General features: G+C 38.8%; 1 protein-coding gene across 6 annotated transcripts in view; it reads left to right on the top strand.

The window, feature by feature from the left end:
- Nucleotides 1–20,095, top strand: part of LOC126163145 (lethal(2) giant larvae protein homolog 1) — a 379,746-nt gene extending 359,651 nt beyond the window's left edge. For 3 of the 6 annotated variants that reach the window (XM_049920072.1, XM_049920074.1, XM_049920071.1), the window contains one exon: nt 19,084–20,095. Coding sequence is in view for 4 of the 6 variants with exons in the window: in XM_049920074.1 (XP_049776031.1) it covers nt 19,084–19,108 (25 nt within the window). In the remaining 2 variants the exon portion in view is untranslated. Of the gene's footprint in view, nt 1–3,672; nt 3,729–19,083 lie in introns of all 6 variants that reach the window. The other 3 variants (XM_049920069.1, XM_049920070.1, XR_007535167.1) reach the window with 2 other exon arrangements.
- Nucleotides 20,096–21,187: the final 1,092 nt, after the last annotated feature.

Consider the following 21,187-nt stretch of genomic DNA (forward strand, 5'->3'; position numbering starts at 1 on the left):
GTGCACCACAGATTTTGCAAAGTGTCTTCACAGCACTGCACATTGGTTGTGGTTCAATGTTCGAGGAACTCCACGAGCAAAGGTCCCCTGCTGTCAAAGGAGCAAGTTGTTCATGACCTTACTAGAACTTGTGTGAACAGCTTCGTATTTCTTTGGCAGGGGAGAGGTAGAATGTTTCCACTGTTGACTTTGCTGTTAACCCTTGGGCTTGAAATGGTGGCACCAGGTAAGGTTGTGATGACCGCCTTCAACTGCGCATCACATTCGTTGAGCATGGAACCACAATAAAAGCACAGTGCCGTGAAGACTTTTTCCAGAGTTTGCAATGCACTATAAAGTCAAAACGCCCTTGAATGCAGTCAGACAGCATAATCCTCTTGCGTGCTAACGCCTGCCCCCACACTGCCAATCAAGCAAAGGCTGCACTTCCGTGATTTGATTGGGTGACACTGCAACCTCCTCCACATAGCCCGGATTATTCACTGTGTGATTTTTAACACCTTTGGAGACCTGAAGAAAGACATGCATGGATGTTGGTTTCAGTTGGATGAGGAAGTGTAAGAGTGCATGCAGTTGTGGATCTGTCAGCAGCTGACCATGTTCTCTGGAACAGTAATTGATACTCCAATCTCTTAGAGGGATAAATGTCTTAATGTGCGTGGTGATTACTTTTAAATTGAGTCATTCCATGGTCCTATTGTGGCAGGTGTTCAGTGGGTGAGAGGAGACCACTGTTCAGGAGATGAATTTGTCAATAAAATCTGAGTGATAGTTGCATGATAGAGAAGCCTACGAGAGGTTACTGGTGTATACATCTGCGGCAAAACGTGTACCTTCCACCACACCAAATCACTCGGTAACTATACTAAGAACCTCTCTCAGGCTTTCTGGTGTTGCAATTTCCCCCACACATCTCCTGGGCAGTGTCCATGCCTCAATATATTACTCCAACAAGGTGATAATTTTATTTTAAAAAAGTCCTAAAATCCTCCCCGCACCACCCACTGTCAGTTTCCATTGTTCTCCTAAACTCTGTAACACTCTCATCAAATCTTATAATCTTCCTAAATAAGTATCCCTATGACAATTTTTCTATCTGTATAATTGTACCTGCTAAAAGCCTTCTCCATCCAACCAACCACTACTACCTACTTCTGCTCCATTACTGTATGTAAATCCTAAAATATCAAATTCAAAACAATTTGCAAAACTACACAAGTTGTTTTATCAACCAACTTGGGCCCACTACACAGCACTACATAGACATGACCACCACAAACTTGGTTAAGCACTAGAATGATCATAGAACAACTTTCCGCCTTTGGGACAATTGGTATTTAATTTCAGAACTTGATCTACAGTATGACTCAAGCAAAATGAGTACTTGCTACAACACCTAGGCTATTTGGATATCACATTAATGGCCTTTCCATGCTATTCCTCCACAATTATCTCTTTTGCTTTAAAAAGAATTAAAGATGAGAACATAACTTTGTAGCAAGATATATCACCATTCCTTCCTCAATCTTGCCATCTCTCCTGTAACAGTTCTGTTCAGAAACCCAATTATCTTTGACCTCGAAATAATGCAAAAGTTCCTTATAGGCACTGACATGACTCTCAATTCAACAATCACCTGATATGACATGGACATTCTGGACACTTTATTCAATCACTACTGCATCATAGACAATATTGTGTGCTGAATCAACACTAATATAAAAAAAACAGTATCTATTATGTGTACAGCAATACATCTGTTTCCCTACACAACATCTTTCATTGCAGAATGTTTTCATTTGTCACTATGTGATGTGTGTTGCCCAGGTGCAGAGTGTCTTCCTCAGAAGTTCTTTTATGTCCCATATTCTCTTATGAAGCAGATCATACTATTGATAAGTTGCTAGTAGATAGAAGTAGGTTGCAAACAATTTTTTGTACAATAGATCACCCACTTACTATATTATTATACAAAATCTCATTTCTCCCCTATGTAAGCGCACACACTTTTTCGGTAAGTTGTCCTGTGGATTTAATTTGGCACAGTACTCAGTTTCTCATCTTTTTGTTGGAATCTCAACAATGTTATGAGAAGGACAGACTACTACTCACCATCAAGATGATACGTTGACTTGCAGGCAGGCATGATGAAAAGACTGTTACATATAATCTTTTGACCAAAGTCTTCTTCAGAAAAGAAAAAAAAAGCGCACACACACACACACACACACACACACACACACACACACACACACACACACACACACACACACACACCACACACACACACACGAGACTGCTATCTCTGCCCACTCAGGCCAGACTGCAACATATACACATTGAATGTGAGCAACAGTCTCAAGTGGGGTGGGGAAGGGGGAGGGGCAATGGAGTACGGGTGGAGGAAGAGGAATCAATGTTTCCTGGCAGAGCATGCAGGGACTACAGGTGGCAGGACAGGACTAACAGGCACAGCATCAGGAGGCTGTGGGGAGGGACAGGAGGGGGAAAACATAGAGCAAAAACGAGAGGAGCAGAGAGGGAAAAGACAAATGGGTGCACCAGATAGAGTAGCGCACAGTGGCAGTGAGGGGAGGTGAACTGTGCAGAGGTGACAGGACAGAAGGGTCAAAAACAGTTGGAAGGGGGGGGGGGGGTGATGGTATAAGGACAGTAGGTTACCATAGGTTGAGACTGGGATAGTTTCAGGTGTGGAGAACGTATCTTAAGGATAACCGCCATCTGCACAGTTCAGGAAAGCTGGTCGTTAAGGGAAGCATCCAGATGACCAGGCTGTAAAGCAGCCATTGAAATCATTATTAATTAGCCCTTTTTGTTTTAAATTATTTTTATAGGAAATTACAATTTTTTAATGACTTTGAATTAACTACACTGTGAAAACTGCTGTCAGTTGATCCAGAAGGTATAAAATTTACTAGAGTATCAATTCATGCATTTTTAAAGAACTACTTAATATCATAACTTCATACTGCATGCATAAAGCTGTTAATATCTGTAAAGTATTTGTGTTTTAATATAGTTTCATTCTTTTTATAATTAAATCTGCATTAAGTGTAAAATTTAATGCCAGTGATAGTCATTAGTAATTAACAAATTATATTTTTTAATGCTCACTCAAATGAAATTAGTGTTGTGTTGCTAAGTTAGCATTAATGGGTGAGGTGAAATATGTAATTTATATAAGTATAGCATGAATAGCTAGTGGTATGCAATATTTTGGTTAGCTAATTTGTTCTCATTGTGGCAACTTGTAAGTCCCATCATATGTTTATATACTTCATTCCAAGCATGTCTGCTGCAGTAACATTGAAAAGTGTAAGAATCTCAGTTACTATTGTATCTACCACATTAATGTGAGGCTGTTAACACATTAGTGTTTTTTTTAAAAAAAAAAATCCTGGAAACCAGTAGTTCACTGCATTTTCCTATCACTTCACACTTTAAATCCTCACTACTTACTAGGGTTCTTGAATAGTGCAGTGATCAGCTCAATAATATACTTTGACATAAGCGTTACACAAAGTAATATAAAAATTTGTCATGTTTTCATAAATGTGTTACTTCTCCATGTAACTCATAGTATATAGTTTTTGCTTCTCATCCCATTCCCCCAGCTTGATTTTTTTGTTTTTTGTGTTGTCCTGCCCTCAGTAGCCGTTGTTGAGCCTTCTCTGGCCGATGAGCAGCGTGCTACCGACACTCTTGAGGTTAGATATCTTTTTAGTTCACACTAACAAATCAGTAACATATTTTCTCTCCCTCTGACTCGCTGTTTCTTCACAGTATTAACATTACATTGACCATAGCTTATATTGTGAAAGGCTTACATGAGGGTGTTTTTGTCTTATTTTGAGCAAGCTACAGTGGTGTAGGTGTTTGTTTTGGGCTTTAACAAAATGCTTACAGATAACAAACTTAAATAATTTTATAATTATTTTTCAGTAGGAAAGCAGTGAACAGTTGATCTAAGCCATTATTCATAACAAGAATTATTAACAATACTTTGTCCATTTACTAATACTTTATAGTATCTTGTATTATAGCATGCATCTTACACTCTTGAACAGTGAATAGAAGGGTTTTGTAATGCAGATATATGTGACTGTCTGCTCTCCTTATAAATTTTTTATACTGTAAAAAGTGGAGAATTGTGTGTATACTGAGGGATTTTGTTCACATCAAGCATTGTCATCTGAAAGTAAAAGAACATACATACAAATATATTCCTCACTCTTGTTCCTCTAATAAAAGTCAAGAACTTACTATGGCCAGCTAATATTCAGAAATTTTTTTGCATATCTCACTATTGGTAACTTATTCACTATGGGCGATTCTGCTACAGTGCTGAAATTTAAAATTTATCCTTCAGTCTCAGTTCCACATTTACTTTTATGGTGCACTGGCTATAAAAATAAATGTGCAACTTGAGATTGTGAAATAAATTTCAAATTTACATGTCTGTTTGTACACATTGTATCCGTTAGGTTACACCTTCTAAACATCTGTAAAGTATTAAGTATTTAAACCTACCAAGCACTTTATTCAATCAATTTTTACTAACAGTCATACTGTTTTCCTGCAAGGTCAATCTGCAGTTGTGTAGGCAGAAGAAGGGAGAGCACATCTAAGTACGGAGAATCCAGGATGGAATGTAACAATATTATGAGAAGGATAGTTGTTACTCTCCATGTAGCAGTGATGCTGAGTCACAGATAGGCACAACAAAAAGACTGTCACAAAGTGAGCATTCAGCCAACAAGGCCTTTGTCAAAAATACACACACACACACACACACACACACACACACACACACACACACACACACACACACAAGTGCCGTTCACTCATACTTGATCACAGTCTCTGGAAATAGACATCGGACACACACACACACACACACACACACACACACACACACACACGTGCCGTTCACTCGTACTTGATCACAGTCTCCGGCAGCTGAAGCCAGACTACGAGCAGCAACACATGATGGGTGGGGATAAGGAGGAAGCTGGGGTGGGGATGGGGAGGGTTGACAAAGTAGGTGTGGGGGATTGTAAATTGCTGCTGTGGGAGCATGCAGGAACGAGGTGGAGAGGGTAGGGCAGCTTTGTGCAGTCGTGAAGTTAGGCAGAGGGTGGGGGAGAGAGGGAGGGTAGCAGAAAAGGAGAGAAGTAAAAAGACTGGGTGTGTTGGAATAGAGGGCTGTGTAGTGCTAGAATGGGACCAGGGAAGGGGCTAAATGGGTAAGGGCAATGACTAACAAAGACTGAGGCCACGAGTGTTATGGGAACATAGGATACACTGCAGGGAGGGTTCCCATCTGTGCAATTCAGAAAGGCTGGTGTTGGTGAGAAGGATCCAGATGGCACAGGCTTTGAAGCAGTCACTGAAATGAAGAACATCATATTGGGTGGCGTGCTCAGCAACAGGATGGTCCAGTTGTTTCTTGGCCACAGTTTGTTGGTGGCCATTTATGTGTACAGACAGGAGCACTTCACCATCCCCCACCCCCACCCCCACCCTTCTGTCCCTCCCCCTCTCTGCCGCAGCCTCCTCGTTACCTGCACCCAGTTTATCAGGCACTGTTCCTCGTGGTGTGGCTTCAGCTGCCAGAGACTGTGGTCGTGTGTGTGTGTGTGTGTGTGTGTGTGTGTGTGTGTGTGTGTGTGTGTGTGTGTGTGTGTGTGTGTGTGTTTTTCTATTTTTGACAAAGGCTTTGTTGGCCAAAAGCTCATTTTGTGACAGTCTCCTGGTTGTGCCTGGCTGCGACTCGGCGTCTTCATTATATAGTGAGTAGTAACTATTCTTTTCATAATATTGTTAACGTATGGAGAAGATATACAGATCTAAACTCTTAGAATACTAGTGGAACCATATGTGGAGGAATATGTCATGAACAATACATCCTTCACTAGATGAGAACACTTGTTCTAGATCTTCAGAGTGTTTGCCCCTTGGAACTGTACTGCACAGTTTGCAGAAATAATTGGACACAATACACACATACTTGACTTCGATCGTCAGCTTGGGCTGCTAGCAGCTACCTTTTAAATAGCTGTAATATTTTGTTTGTGAATATTAATGTGTTTGTAGACAAATTTCTGTAAAATAATAAGCTGCTGTTGTAATGATCCAATAGAAAGTGTTTATTTGCATTAAATGTTTGGGCAACATGATTTGATTACAGGTGAACAAAATTATGTGCAGGTAAATTCAGTTTTCATATTCTATATTTCTAATAACTGTTAATGCATTGTGATAGTTTGAGATATCCTGTCTGTGGGACATGTGTGAAAGTACATTTAAGTGTGTGTTAATCAGGACTTCGAGCAATTACTGTTACTGAACTTGTGAATCTGTGATTCTTCTTTCACTGTCATGATGTTTTGTTGGCTCCACAAATTCAGACATAAAACAAAATATCTGAATGATGAAAATCGGTCTTGATGTACAGAAACTGTGGCTCCAGACTATCAATTACAAAAGAACCTGTATTTCCTGTACAGACAATATTTGATAGAAGACACATTGCTTCTACAACCACATTAAGATTATTTTTAGGATAAAATCTGCATATATCTGTTAGTTTTTTTAAAAAATCTTAATTTCTGATGTACTTGGAATTGGAGTGTAACCCAGCATATTCATCAGAATAGAAGACTCTGCATTTGCAAGTCGGTCAACAGTGTTTGTCAGGTTAAATTCCAGTAGGTAAAGGAGCATTCCATAGCATAAATATCTTGTAAGATAGTGCAGTCTTTGACATTGATAACATCCTTTGATTTTTATTCTTAAGAATTTGATTTGTGCAATTACAAAAGTGAACTAGCTTAAAATCCTAATCTCCTGACCATTCTGCCATTGGGTGCCATTGATGCACAGCTTACCATAGATATTAATGAGCACATAAAAACATTAATTGTTTTGTGCCCATTTTTAAATCTCCACCATCAATGCCAAAGGATGAAGTAAGTTCAACTCCACAACCCAAAAAAATTGAACAAAGGCTACCAGGCTATGTGACATTAGCTTTGTCTGATAAATACCGTGATCATTATACAGAAGCTATGGAATATTAAGTCTATCTGATGAAAATGTAAAACTACTCAAACCGCCTCCTACCGCGACAATTTCCTTGATAATTGTTGAAAATAAAAACAAAAGCCTCACCAGTTAAATTAAATTGTTTGCATGCTGTAGTGGAATATTATTTGAGCTTGGGACATGACTGGATGGACTAAATAAATACATGGAAAACACGTCTTCATTTTCAAGTGGAACTGAGCTAAAAATGTAATCATTATTCTGAACCTCAGATATTCAACCATTCGCTGTTGTGGATATACAAGGTGACAATATGTAAAAATTATATGCGATGAGAAGCTATAGTCTAGATGAAAATTTCTGTGGAGACAAATGGCCAAATTATTAAGAATCTCTTAAAGCATCTCAAGAGAAACTGAATAATGGAGAATGTTGAGACCTTACCTAATAGGTCAAACATGCAATATACGGAGGAAATCGCTTCTCGGGTAGCAGACATGAGTAGACCTGGTACTTAATTACATTCCATGTTCAGACTGAGGAAGGAAAAGGCCACAGTGAGCACAAAAGGAAACATTTGTGCTAGAAGAGAGAAATGAAATGGTGGTACAGAATAATTCGTAAATATCTTCAGTGTTTTAAAATATGACTGCATGATAACTACAATACATACAGAAAAAAAACCATACATCAGTGTCCAAGTTTCAATTCATAATACAGGCTGTGGTGTAGTTGGACTGGGAGGGGGAAGGCTTGTCACAACATGGAGATAAATCATCTGTTCTGTATTGTTGCATCAAATTAGTTCGTACCTGCAGATAAACAACCCAGCGAACAAATTTTCAGAGTGGGGTGCTGTTGTGCCGTTTTGGGCAATTCATATCAGTGACTTCAGCAAATACCACACACGTACTGATGTTTTTCTTGTCATAAACATTGCCCTTATTAAGCCCTTGTAATGTGAGTTAAAAACTTGACATGATTCATCAAAGGGCTCTAAGCACTATGGGACTTAACATCTAAGGTCATCAGTCCCTTAGACTTAGAACTACTTAAACCTAATGACATCACACACACACCCATGTCCAAGGCAGGATCAACAGCACGGTTCCAGTCTGAAGCGCCTAGAACTGTTCAGTCACAACAGCCGGCCGTGATTCTTCACTCCAATGATATGTGATATGTATGTTTTGTATATGTCTTGTAGTTTGTGTGCAGTCTGTTTTCTGAACACCCAAGAGGTATACTGTTCGTTTACTATAAAAGTGTCATGTTAATGCCCCAGAAATAATCTCACTTATAATGATAGAGCAAAAAATCTGTCAACAACATAAGTATATAGTAGTGAAATCTAAAATTCCTCATTTGGATTTGCAGCTCCTTGTGTTTACCTTGTTTGCGGTTAAAATTGTAGGATGTAAGGTCAGTCGGTTATGCAAAAGAACATTTTTTCCAAGTATCCAAACATGTTTCAGCACCACTGTGGGTTTCCGTTTTATTTAATCTTTGCACTTGGTGTGCATGATTTTTCATGACTTTTTTTTTTTGTGGCAAGCTCTTTTATTCTCCACATCATGGTGAGGTGTCATGATGCACATGTAAATACAACACGTATTATCACTAATAAGGCCGTAAAAGCACTTTGCACTTCACCAAAACACATTGTAATTAGGGTTGTTTTGTGTACCAGCCCAGTCAGTTGATATTTATGTGTGCATCACGACACCTCACCATGATGCTGAGAATAATACGGCTTGCCACGCGAAAACATAACAAGGTACCTGTAATAAATAATACACAAGTGGTTGTGAAAAATTATGCAGACCAAGTGTAAAGATTAAATAAAAAGGAAACCCACTGAGGATGGCACAGTGGTGCTGGAACATGTTTGGGTAATTGGAAAAAACTGTGTTTTGCATAACTGGCGGGCCTCACATCCTAAAATTCCTGTCGGGTTGTGTACATTACATACCTACCTGACAAGAATTCCTAAGAAGTTTTGGTCACACGTAAGGTTTATATGTGGACCAAAGGCACCCACACATTTTCCTGACTAATCTAACCAGAACAAAATAAAAAGAAACACAGGCATGGATTAAATTGTGCAAGGAAGAGGGTACAAATGGGTCCTCCTTCAAATCGTGCCATGAGTAAAGAAATGATAGATACTGAGATAAGTGACTGAGGGATAGAAAAGTAAAAATCAATCACATTGTAAAAGCAATGTAACATGGTGGAATACATGTGTTATTCTATATAATTATGTAAAAGAATTTACTTCTCTTGTAGCAGCAGTATATCACCCTAGGTTAATGAAACAATGAAGCATTCCAAGTGATTGGAAAAAGGTGCATGTCATTCTCAAATTCAAGAACAGTCATCAGAAGTGCCTAACTAGAGGCCTCTTGCTGATCTTAGCCTGTTCTAGAATTATGGAACACTCTTTTTTACTGGAAAAGTTCCTCCGTAGTGATCAATATGTGACCAGAAAGCATTCAGTACAGCACCACACTGTTGCCAAACAAACAAAATGATCTTTCAGAATGTCAAACTATGTGATTTGACTGTGGGCTTCTTAGCAGATGGAACTCAGAAAATCATACTTAAAGATGATTTTAAAGCCATACTTAATTATGAAAATCATTTTTGCGAAAGTAGAATCAGGTGTACAAAATTGTTAAGGCTTTCGTGGCCACTTGTTGACAAACTGCCTATTGGCTTCTGTCTCGGGTTCTTCGGCCGACGTTCATCTAATGATTTTTCTGACGTTTCGCCAGCCCGAGTGGCTGGCATTGTCAAAGCTTCACCCTCCATTGCCGGTGGTGAACTGGAGGCGAGCTCGCGGCTGCAAACTATATGTACCTGGCGCGCCAACGTCCGAGGGCTTCTCCGGTGCAGTTCTCCTCATGCTACCTGCGACGGTCGTTCGCTGCAGTACGAGAATCCCGGATCCGTTTACCTTAAGGCTTTCCTCTTTCTTGTTGAAACTGTTCGCGTGTTTTTGGATTTCTACAGCTTCTCTGAACAAGCGCGTGTGATAGTGCTTCTCTACAGCCAGAACTTCCGTGTTGGCGAATTTTATTACGTGTTCGGTCTCATTCAGTGCGTGCTCTGCCACGGCCGATTTCTCCACCTGCCCCAACCTGCAATGTCGCTTATGCTCTTTGATCCTGGTGTTAATGGATCGTCCAGTCATTCCGACATAAACTTTTCCGCATGTGCAAGGTATACGGTATATTCCCGACATTGCAAGTGGGTCTCTTTTCTCCTTCGCCGATCTAAGACACTCTTTGATCTTCCGTGTCGGTTTGAAAATCGTCTTTACGCTGTGTTTGCGCAATATACGGCTGATTCTGTCCGTCACTCTGGGAATGTATGGCAGAAAGGCCGTACCCGACATTTCTTTTGGTTCCTTACTTCGCCGAGTGCTTGGCTCTGTTACACTTCTAATGTAATTTGTGGAGTACCCATTGCTCCTCAGAACAGTTTCCAGGTGTTGCATTTCTCGTTTGAGGTGTTGAGGCTCACATATTTGTCCTGCTCTCGTTACGAGCGTACTAATCAGGCCTCTTTTCTGGCTCGGGTGGTGGTTTGACAGTTTGTGCAGGTATCGGTCCGTGTGTGTCGGTTTTCGATACACGCTGTGTCCCAGGTTTTCGCCGTCCCTTGTGACCAGCACATCTAGAAATGGCAGTTTCTTGTCCTTTTCTACTTCCATGGTAAATGTCATGTTGGCATTGAGGCTGTTCAAGTGTCTCAGGAATTCACCGAGCTGTTCTTTACCATGGCTCCACACCACGAAACTATCATCGATGTACCTGTACCACACCTTAGGTTTGCAAGTCGCCGAGTCCAGTGCCTGTGCTTCGAATTGTTCCATGAAGAAGTCAGCCACCACTGGACTCAGAGGACTACCCATGGTGACGCCTTCCAGCTGTTCGTAGAAATCGCCATTTCACGTGAAATAGTTCGTGGTGAGACATGCATGGAAGAGCTTTTTATGTCTTGCGTGAACATGGAACCGATGTGCTCCAGAGCATCGCTGAGTGGCACGTTCGTAAATAACGAAGGATATCCTTTCTATCAGGAGTGCTAGTCCTGCAAGGTTCGCAGGAGAGCTTCTGTAAGGTTTGGAAGGTAGGAGACAAGTTACTGGCGGAAGTAAAGCTGTGAGGACGGGGCGTGAGTTGTGCTTGGGTAGCTCAGTTGGTAGAGCGCTTGCCCGCGAAAGGAAAAGGCCCCGAGTTCGAGTCTCGGTCTGGCACATAATTTTAATCTGCCAGGATGTTTCATATCAGCACACACTCCGCTGCAGAGTGAAAATCTCATTCTGGGAACACTGGGATAATTTGCATTTCACAAGATACCAGTGCGAGATTTAAAACACAAGAAAGCAACAAAGGGCATAGTGGGCATCGGGGAATTGAACTCTACTATAATTAATAGTATGAGACAATAGTTCACAGTATGGTTGGAGCACAGGCAGCATACACACATAACACCATAACTTGCAGCACCTGAAGAAACCTTCTTTTCAAAAAGGTAAAAAACTTGGCAGAATATCTGGAGGTACACTGTTAAACAAAATTGTTTGAGAATTACCTTAAGTCTGTGCTTATGAAAGTAGCACCTATATTTGCAAACATGATACCCATTTAACAAATGCCTTTTCTGGTAAAAATCATCTTGTGGGTTAACTAAAATTTAGTGTTTATTTCAAATAAAAAAAACAGGTGATGGGGAAAGATGACGTCTTTCAGCATATGCTGTGGACCCATGCATAAAAAAATTTTTAAATCAACTATGATTACTCTCACTATCTCAGCCAAGTACCACATTCGCTGATGTCATTCACCATGCAGTCATTTCTAGCATCAGATTGTTGCAGCATTTCGTTCCCTCTTTACTAAGACATGATCAAGGTTGTGACAGTAGTGACACACCAAGTAAACTTCAATTAGTTTTGGCCTGAAGACCACAACACCAAAAACAACAACCGTGTTGTAACTGTTGTGAGAAATGCTGAGTATTCACTGGCAAACTTCTATAAATCACCCCTAGTACACTGTCAAATATTTTACAAAAGGAATTTTATAAATTGTCTTTTACAATGTAATATTGACCTCATTGGCTGCATAAGTCACTTTAAAGGTAGCAAGAAGGCAGTGCTTGAGTTGAGGACAGCTTTAGGTTTTATATGGTAATTGTATGGTAGATTATGAAAAAAATTTGTAGGTTCCATTATGGTGTAAGCCATTCAATGACATAATTTTAGCAGATTGTGTCTCGATTTCTCTGATGCTTTTCCCTTGAAACTCTGCACTTGGTCTCACTAGGTTGAATGGATTTCATTTAGTAAGTTTTTTTATACTATTCACTATGAATAGCAGACATTTGTTTAAGACTCAGTCTACTATCCGATTAGGCAAGAAATTGAAGTGTCTTATTGTTGTGTATGGCACCTACCAAGGAATATGAAGTGTGTGTTTCCTCCCAGATTTTCATGAAGCATTCTTTATGAGAAAAGCATAAAAATGTTGTTGAGCTTCTTAACTAATGCACACTCATTTTCCAACCATAAGCTTTAAACAGTGGGCCGCTGATTGATGCATAACGTGACTCCCAAACCATTTTTCATAATCAGAGACTTTAGACATGTAATGCTGAGCTCTAAAATGGATGAACTTGGCCCTAGGGTTGAGTTGCTGAGTGTCTCATCTCCACTTCAGCTGGGTTATCCTCTGCCATAAGTTTCCTAGTTTGCTCCCCCATCCTAATATGAGGCACATTTCTAAAGTAAATATAATTTTAAAAATATTGCCACTAACTGCATGAATGTCACAAAGTTATTTTCATTTCTTGCTTCAACTGAATAAGTTTCTAGTGCTTATTATTTTAAGGAGTGGACCAAAAGAAAGTAGCAATGTTAGGATGATTAGTCACAGGTAGCAACATTCTTCTGTTTGTATACATAAATTTATCCTACATTATGGCAAATGCTTGAACAGTGTGGAAGGCTATGTAGGAAAATGGTTATAATCATGTACTATCCAACTGAAATAGACAAATAGGAAATATGAAACTTCCTGGCAGATTAAAACTGTGTGCCGGACCAGTGCTCTACCAACTGAGCTACCCAGGCACGACTCACGCCCCGTCCTCACTGCTTTATTCTGCCAGTATATTTCCATATGTACTTTCTGGGTACACTTATTAGATTGCACTCAATGAGTAGCTAGCAAATAAACCAGGAGTAACCTTTAGAGATGGTTGGTTAGCTAGCAAATAAAACACCACACAGTCTGTTAATTCTTTTTTAACTCCAAGGTGGCATATAGAATTGTCATTCATTTCACTGTTCAGTTATACATGTCATTAACATTTATGGCAAGTGAAATCTGTGTATCAGACTGGAACTTAAACTCAGATGTTTTAGCAGTATTTCATCCAGAATACAGGTTTTACTTTTTGGAAGCTCATTGTGATGTAAGCAGTAAAATACGTGGCTTTTGTCCTTTTTGTAGTTCTCAGTTATAACAGGAGGCAGCCTGTTTGAGACAATAAGTAATTCTCCAGAACTAGTGTGAGGTGTGTGATCTGAGATAGCTGTGACTGACCACATCCAGGAAACCTACAAGTGTCTTGGGTCACAAAGGCCAAGGTCAGGCAAACAGTTACAAAAATACAGACCTTGGACTCAATCAGTAATCCAGTGAGCTTATGCCTTTCATTCTGCTTGCACAGCAGGAGTACGGAAAGTCATCAGAAGGATTTCTGGTCAAGATGACCTGGAAACATCATCCTGAAAATGGCACAGCATTTTACAAGGACTGTTGTCACTGTCACCCATCAGAGCCAGCTTTTCGGTGTTACTTTAAGAGAGAGATAGTTCAAGCTTGAGTACTAGTAATGAAGCATTAATTCTTTCTTCTCCTTGTGGAAGCTGAATACTGTGTCGATTGAGAGAACTGGCAGTGCAGTCATTCATGATAAAATTCAGTACTACATATTACAACACACAGGAAATTAACCAAAGGTAATCTGTATTCCGCATTTCATCAGATATGGCTGCTTTCCAACCTGTGGGGAGGTATGCTAGTCACCTAGAACTCTAACAAGGCTGAAGTACTGCTATACAAACACTAACGAAATTGCATTGTGAGACTGATCATGATAGAAGCATGAAGTGGCTGTGCAAAGTCCATTTGAAGTACAATAGATCTTCTTTGGCTGAACAAACTATAGAAAAGTAGTTAATTACTTTCAGCTTTATGTGAGTCTTGTTCCAACATCAATTTTTGTATTCACAATATCCTCAAACAGTTGCTTGAAGGAGTATTTCATGGATACTTGCCCTTTAAGTGATCCTTCTCCCATCACCCATCATCAGTTTTTGAGATATCGAGTTGGCAGAATCCTGTCAGGTCATTGTCTCTCAACATTAAGTTAAGTGTGATTTTGTTTGCTGTTGCTATTAATAATATATCATCAATGATTTGGATTCTGCATAAAAGCCCACATTTATGGATAATTTTGGAAGCAGTTGATTCTCTTCTAGTCTTCCAACAGTAGCATCAGTTGTAACTTATTACTTTGAAATTAGAGTAATGGCTCACAACCATTGGATTTTACATTGTCTATTTGTGCTAGTTTTAAACACATTTGTCCATTTGTAATCTATCAGACAACCGTGCAGGTTCAGTCTCTTTAATATTGTCCTTGTTACAGTATTAAATGGTCTGAATTGCAGCATTAACAAGTTGACTGCCATTAGGCCTCTGGGGCCCACAGCAGAGCCTTATGCTGCGTCCTGGCCTGGCTTGGCAGTGAAACGTCTGCCACTATGTGTGCAGCAGTCAAAGTGTTAAAAAATCTGAAAGCAGGATCACTCGAGGTGCCAAATATTTTGAAGTGTTATAGTTACAGGTATGAGAAACAGACATTATATGTGCTTCAGTATCTTGAAGCTTTTTTATGATCCTAAATCAATTATTGATACACATAAACATATCAGTAAGGCCTGCATACTTGAAAATAATAGACACTGTTCATCATTAGCAAATCTAAGTGATGACAGCCAACAACTGTGTTGCCACGCACTCACCATGGAAGCCTTCTTTCATGAATAGTATGTGAGCAGTTATGTCCACACTGCCAACGTATTGCAGTGCTTCACTAGGGCTGGAGTTGTTTTTCACTTTGGTTAACCAAACATAAAGGAATCAGCTGGGTTAAAGTGCAAAAGGACTGGGATGTGAAGGTTGAGCGACAGATCACTCAGAATCCAGATTGAGTGAGGTCCATCTGCTGTGAGAATGTTGGGAGACAAAGATTAAGGGGCAGTACCAGGTAGAGTAGGTCAGCTATGACACTGTTAAGCATTTCAGTCTGTAGGTGATAGAAGGACAGAGTAAGACTTAAAGATGGATTAAGAGAAAGAGAAAATTTGAATGAATTGTGCAGCTAAAAATTGGGAGGAAAGCAGAATAGGAGGCAAGAAAAACTAAATCTTTATCTCTCCCCTCATATATATCTCGCACTTCCCGATAACTTGGAAGCCTGCAAATCCTACAAAATCTGAGCAGAACATCATATGAAGACACACATGTTGTTTGCCATCTAACACATATTCACAGCACTGCTTTTTGATATATATGAATGACAAGCACTAAACTGGTTGCACATACAAATGGGCTCAAAAGAAATGTCCACCTAGGAGACACCCAGTATCCACTTGCTGAGCACATTTGACAGCATGACTAAAGGAACACTGGTCATTAAGATCCTCCCACACTAGTAATTTACCCGAACTCTGGATATGGAAACTTGCTCCCCAAAATATTGATACATCCTGCTACCCTCGTGGACTTAAGCTACAGTAACACATACAAACCCTTTTTTAATTGTTTAAATTTCATTACTTGTTTTTCCTTTTTCCTCCCTATCCACTTACTTCTAGCTCTTAAATCCACATCTCATTTCTCTTCCTCTTCCTTTTTATTTCTTTACTTCTCACTCTGGCCTGTCACTACCGGACTAATGATGACATAGGGCTTATCAGTGAACAATTTTTAATACCTTGACACCTCTGTCTTATCTTCATCTTTTTCTCCTATTGTCCTCACAACAAATGGGTCCCACTCACTCTGAGATGGCACTTTGTTTTTTTAATAGTAATTTTGTAATTTATTTAATGAGTTCTGCAAATAAATGGCAGTACAGATAGCTGGGCTCAATCTGTGGGACGACTGCACACAATGATTTTGCCAATGAAATGAAAATTCCAAATGAATGTACCATTTAAGAAGCAGAATTGCATCTGACCTTAAGAGCAATGTAGCAGTATTAAGCATAGCATTACAATATTAAGAGCAATGTAGCAGACAGATTTAATTGTGCCATAAAAATCCTTGTGTTCTCTTTGTCCCCTGCAAATATTTAAGTCTGTGCACACTCTTTTCCAACTATGAAGACAGTGGATGTGTTGTTTCTCTCTCTCTCTCTCTCTCTCTCTCTCTCTCTCTCTCTCTCTCTCTCTCTTTTATGTTATTTCACATGAGAAGCCACAGAAATGTATTAGTTGATATAGCAATTACAAATTCTTACACTGAGTGTGTTGTACAATATTCTGTCCTTTTACATGCCACAACACAGTTGTCAGTTAGAAATGAAAGCAAGGTATCATAAGAAATGTTCAGGTAAATCCACCACTTGACGTTGGTGTGCAAAAAGCTGTGCCAGGCAAATGCAAGTATGGTTCCTTCATCAAAGCTGTGGCAATTTCCTTCCCTGTCCTTGTTCAGCTGTGTTGATTGTCGTTCTTCAGTGACTGCAGTGTTGCCAAATGGCAGATTCTAAACTTCATGTTATTGCAGCTGCTTAGTCAGGTTGAAGTGCTCCTAACACGGCTTCATCTTAAAACACTTCCCAAGTGGAGTATTGGTGTATCTTTCTGGTGAGGAAATTAATCATAGTGACAGCTTGTAATAGGTGAATTCCAGTACCGCATATTTAAACAAAATGTTTTAATTGAAACAGATCATGCATGAGATTACCTGCTGTTATTTAAACAGTGAGGTAGCATAAATATTAACACTGTGAACTTAAACCTCGAGTAGACACACCTATGTATAAAGTGCGCCAACCACAAATAAAATTGTTTTGCGTCTTTCCATTGTTGTTACCGAGCGAGGTGGCGCAGTGGTTAGACACTGGAATCGCATTCGGGAGGACGACGGTTCAATCCTGCGTCCAGCCATCCTGATTTAGGTTTTCCGTGATTTCCCTAAATCATTCCAGGCAAATGCCGGGATGGTTCCTCTGAAAGGGCACGGCCGACTTCCTTCCCTAATCCGATGAGACCGATGACCACGCTGTCTGGCCTCCTTCCCCAAACAACCAACCAACCATCCATTGTTGTTTCATGATTGTAAGCCCTTACCTATTCCTTCATTATTGCCATATGTCCAAGTGAGAAGCAATAATATAAAATAAACAGCAAGTTAGGTGAGAAGAAAATTACGATATGTGCAAGAAAAGGGCTCAGATTACAAGCTAACATTACAATTCCATGATGAGGCTGTTTCCTATGAGATAATTGGTAACTGAACAAGCAAATGGCTGGTACTTGATGCTAATGTGCTGTTTAATGCTTCGAGTGGATCAGTATTTAGGGTAACGTCTTGTCCTTGGCAGCAAAGTGAAGTAATTATATTTTATTATTGTTTAATTAAATAGTGCTTCAGCTCATATTATGTAAGTTTATTTTATTGTTATTTCACTAAACTAAGATTAAACTGTTATTTTGCTCATAAATATTTACCTTGGAACGTATGAAATATGGTGTGCCCGCTCAAGGATTAAATTCAGCGAGGTACAAATGCCCATCAAGTTTCAAGACACGTGGTTTTCATTGTTTTCCTAAATTGATCAAGTCTAAAACCTAGATGATTCCTTTTAATAGGCCATAGTCTGTTTCCTACCTCTTCCTTGTACACTTCAAGGTGTAATGACCATAGTTTTTTTTTAAAAAAATCTCATTAACTCTATGATATTCATATTTGTTGTGAAATGGCTGTTCTGTCGAATCAATTGGCAATTATTACTGCAGCTTCTGTTTGTTTCCCTTATTGCATTTAAGATGTGTACTTTATTTAAAGTACTACTCAGTATTAATAATTTCAGAACTTGGATAATTGATTTTTAATGTACAGGTCCTCATGACTGACAGAGACCAAGTGTAAATTTAATTATTTATTTTATTTTGTAATCTTACAAACTTTACCTTTTAACTGCAATGGGCTTAAATTATTCTAGTAAGGATACTGATATCCTTGTGAATGAATGTTCATTACAAAATACTGATAATAATCTTCAACTAATTTATACAATTCCAGGAATGCCTGGAAAGAACACACAACAGAACACCCCAATAAACACAATTATTTGGTATTTAGTGTCTGTACACCATTGAACATGTCCTCTACATGGCAAATGTTTGTTTCTGTTCCTCCCCATTGTGTTCGTAAGAGTGATTGAAGGACAGTACTCTTGCAGCATCAAAAATGTATCACATTTTATTCAGAAAAAGTTTACCTTCAGGCGGCAACGTTGTAAGACATGAATTTCCTAATCACTGCAGATGCAGAGAAAGAATTGCGCTATGGCTGGATGTGTCATAAGCATTTACATGGTAATTGAGTTTCATGCAAAACTCGGATTTGTAAAAATTATTTATATTTCAGTCTGTTCACCTTTAATGGCAATATATTTAAAACTGGTGTACACTGGACTTCAGTGAGCAGTATGTGAGACAAGTTGTGCTCTCGTGAAGTATGTATGACAGGATTTAGTGTAAGCGATAGATTCAGTAGCAGTTACTGGTTTAATTAACTAACATGAATTTCATATTACTGTTCTCCATTTATTGACTGGTGTTAGCTGTCTTCACATGATTGCTTAGATAAATACATTGTTATATAATACTGTTTTTAAAATGATCTAATTACTTTGCAGATTAAATCACGCAAAGCCCCATTAGCAAGAATGGAAGATTTAGAAGTGGAAATTCCAGTTCAGTCTTAAGTGTCTTCCAGCTGCTACAAATACAGGAAGTCATCTTGCCATCTGTCTCTAATTTTTGCATGAAAATAGCACGTGGACTTAATGAACACTATAGAGACTGGTACCATTTTTGTAAATGCTGAATGTTTTTCTGTGGAACACACTTTTAGACATTCCAGGAAGACTTCATGTTTGTGTCATTGTACAAAATATGGCAGCTTAATGTAATTTTATTTTCAAGCCTGAAAAACTCTTTGTAGTGAATAAATAAAAGGCAAATTGCTTTTCAATGCTCCATGTGCAAATGAAAAGTAGGCAGCAAAACATGTTGTGACTTACGTGAATCAGTATTTTTAATAGGTAAAACAATTAATTTTGTTTATAGACTAATTTTATTTCTGCGAATACTTTTATTACATTTTATAATGGATGTAAGTGTGTAGCTAGCAGCTGAGACTTAATTTAAACATTTACAATAATACGAATGCCATACTGCCTGTTACATCTCATTTTTTCTGAGAAAAGCAGGTGTTGTTACTGCAGAAGTGGTGATGGTTTTTAATAATGTGAATATATATATGTGTGTGTGTGTGAGAGAGATAGAGAGAGAGAGAGAGAGAGAGAGAGAGAGAGAGAGAGAGAGAGAGATTTTATTACTCATTATTGAGTGTTTGGCATTTTGTTGAAACATTTGTGACTTGTAATGAAAGACTTACATAATACACATTTTAATATAAAACTGTTGCCTGCATACCAGCTTATGCTGTGACTGCATAGCTTTCAGCTGTGCAGCAAATTTGTTGCCTAATGTCTTTTATAGCATGAGATAAATTTTTGTAAAATGTTTCATCATTTAATACTTGTTAAAACTGCCATGACTGTAAATAAAATATTCAAAGGCTTTTGAAACATCACTTCCAATATGCAGAATGTATGGAGTGGAAATAAAATATTTTTTAATTCAGTTCTTTCTTTTCTAGTTAAATTATCAACATTCCCTGTTAGAATTAAACTCAATTTGGAGAATGTTAACAAAGGGACACATTCTTCAAGATATTAGTCATCATATACACATACGAGAGCTACATTATAGATATGATATAGCTGTTTTATTTCATGAAGAACACAGGCAAAACAAAATAAAGCAATAGATATACAAGCTTCTGTTCTGTAATCAACAAGATATTATCACAAAATGCATGGAAAAATGTTAAATTTCTATCAGGCAAGGGAACAAGTAAGCTTTAGAAAAAGACATAAAACAATAGATCAGTTACAAATTGTGAACAAAATTGCAGAAAGGAGCAATGAGTATGAATCACCAATTTATCTGGGATTCATAAATTCAGAGAACGCTTTTGACACAGTTTCAACAAAATAGTATCAAAAGCCCTTGAGGAACAAGGAACTGATTCAGCCAATGTTAGTATATTAAACTACAGTTACAGCTTCCACTGAAACATGAGCAGGTCTACAAGCATTTACTACAAGAAGTATACACCTTTACTCGAGATTAACAGTAGAAAATGAACTATCACATTTCATGAACAAACCACAATAGCAACAGAAGCAGTATCACAACTTGCTCATCAGAAATCCTAGATGCAATCCTCTATATGAGGAATTCAGCACCCAGAGAGGAGGACAGCAAACATGTACAGAAAGTCCCGCAGAACATCATCTTCCAGTCCCACTCTTATTTTCCATTGCTACTTGACCAAAAAGACTTCACCAACCAAATGGAAAACAATTAAGACAGTCACGATTCAGAAACTGGAACAACCTAAGACTGACCTAGTCTCTCCAATATATGTAATAGATAAAACCTCAGCTAAGGACTTTTCCCCATAATACAGACAGACTTCCATCATAACCAATCCATCAATTACGCACTCTTCAAACTGACTAACAGTGTACTCCAAGCGTTCAGTAAGAATCGATGGATGCTTGCCATCTTCCTTGTTGTAGAATGTGCATTTAACTTTTGCAGGACCAGTTAGGATCAGAATACCAGGTCACAAATTTTTTTAAACCAAGTGCTGGTTTGGGTCAGGTG

Source organism: Schistocerca cancellata, chromosome 2 (genome assembly GCF_023864275.1).
Source record: "Schistocerca cancellata isolate TAMUIC-IGC-003103 chromosome 2, iqSchCanc2.1, whole genome shotgun sequence".
NCBI lineage: Eukaryota > Metazoa > Arthropoda > Insecta > Orthoptera > Acrididae > Schistocerca > Schistocerca cancellata.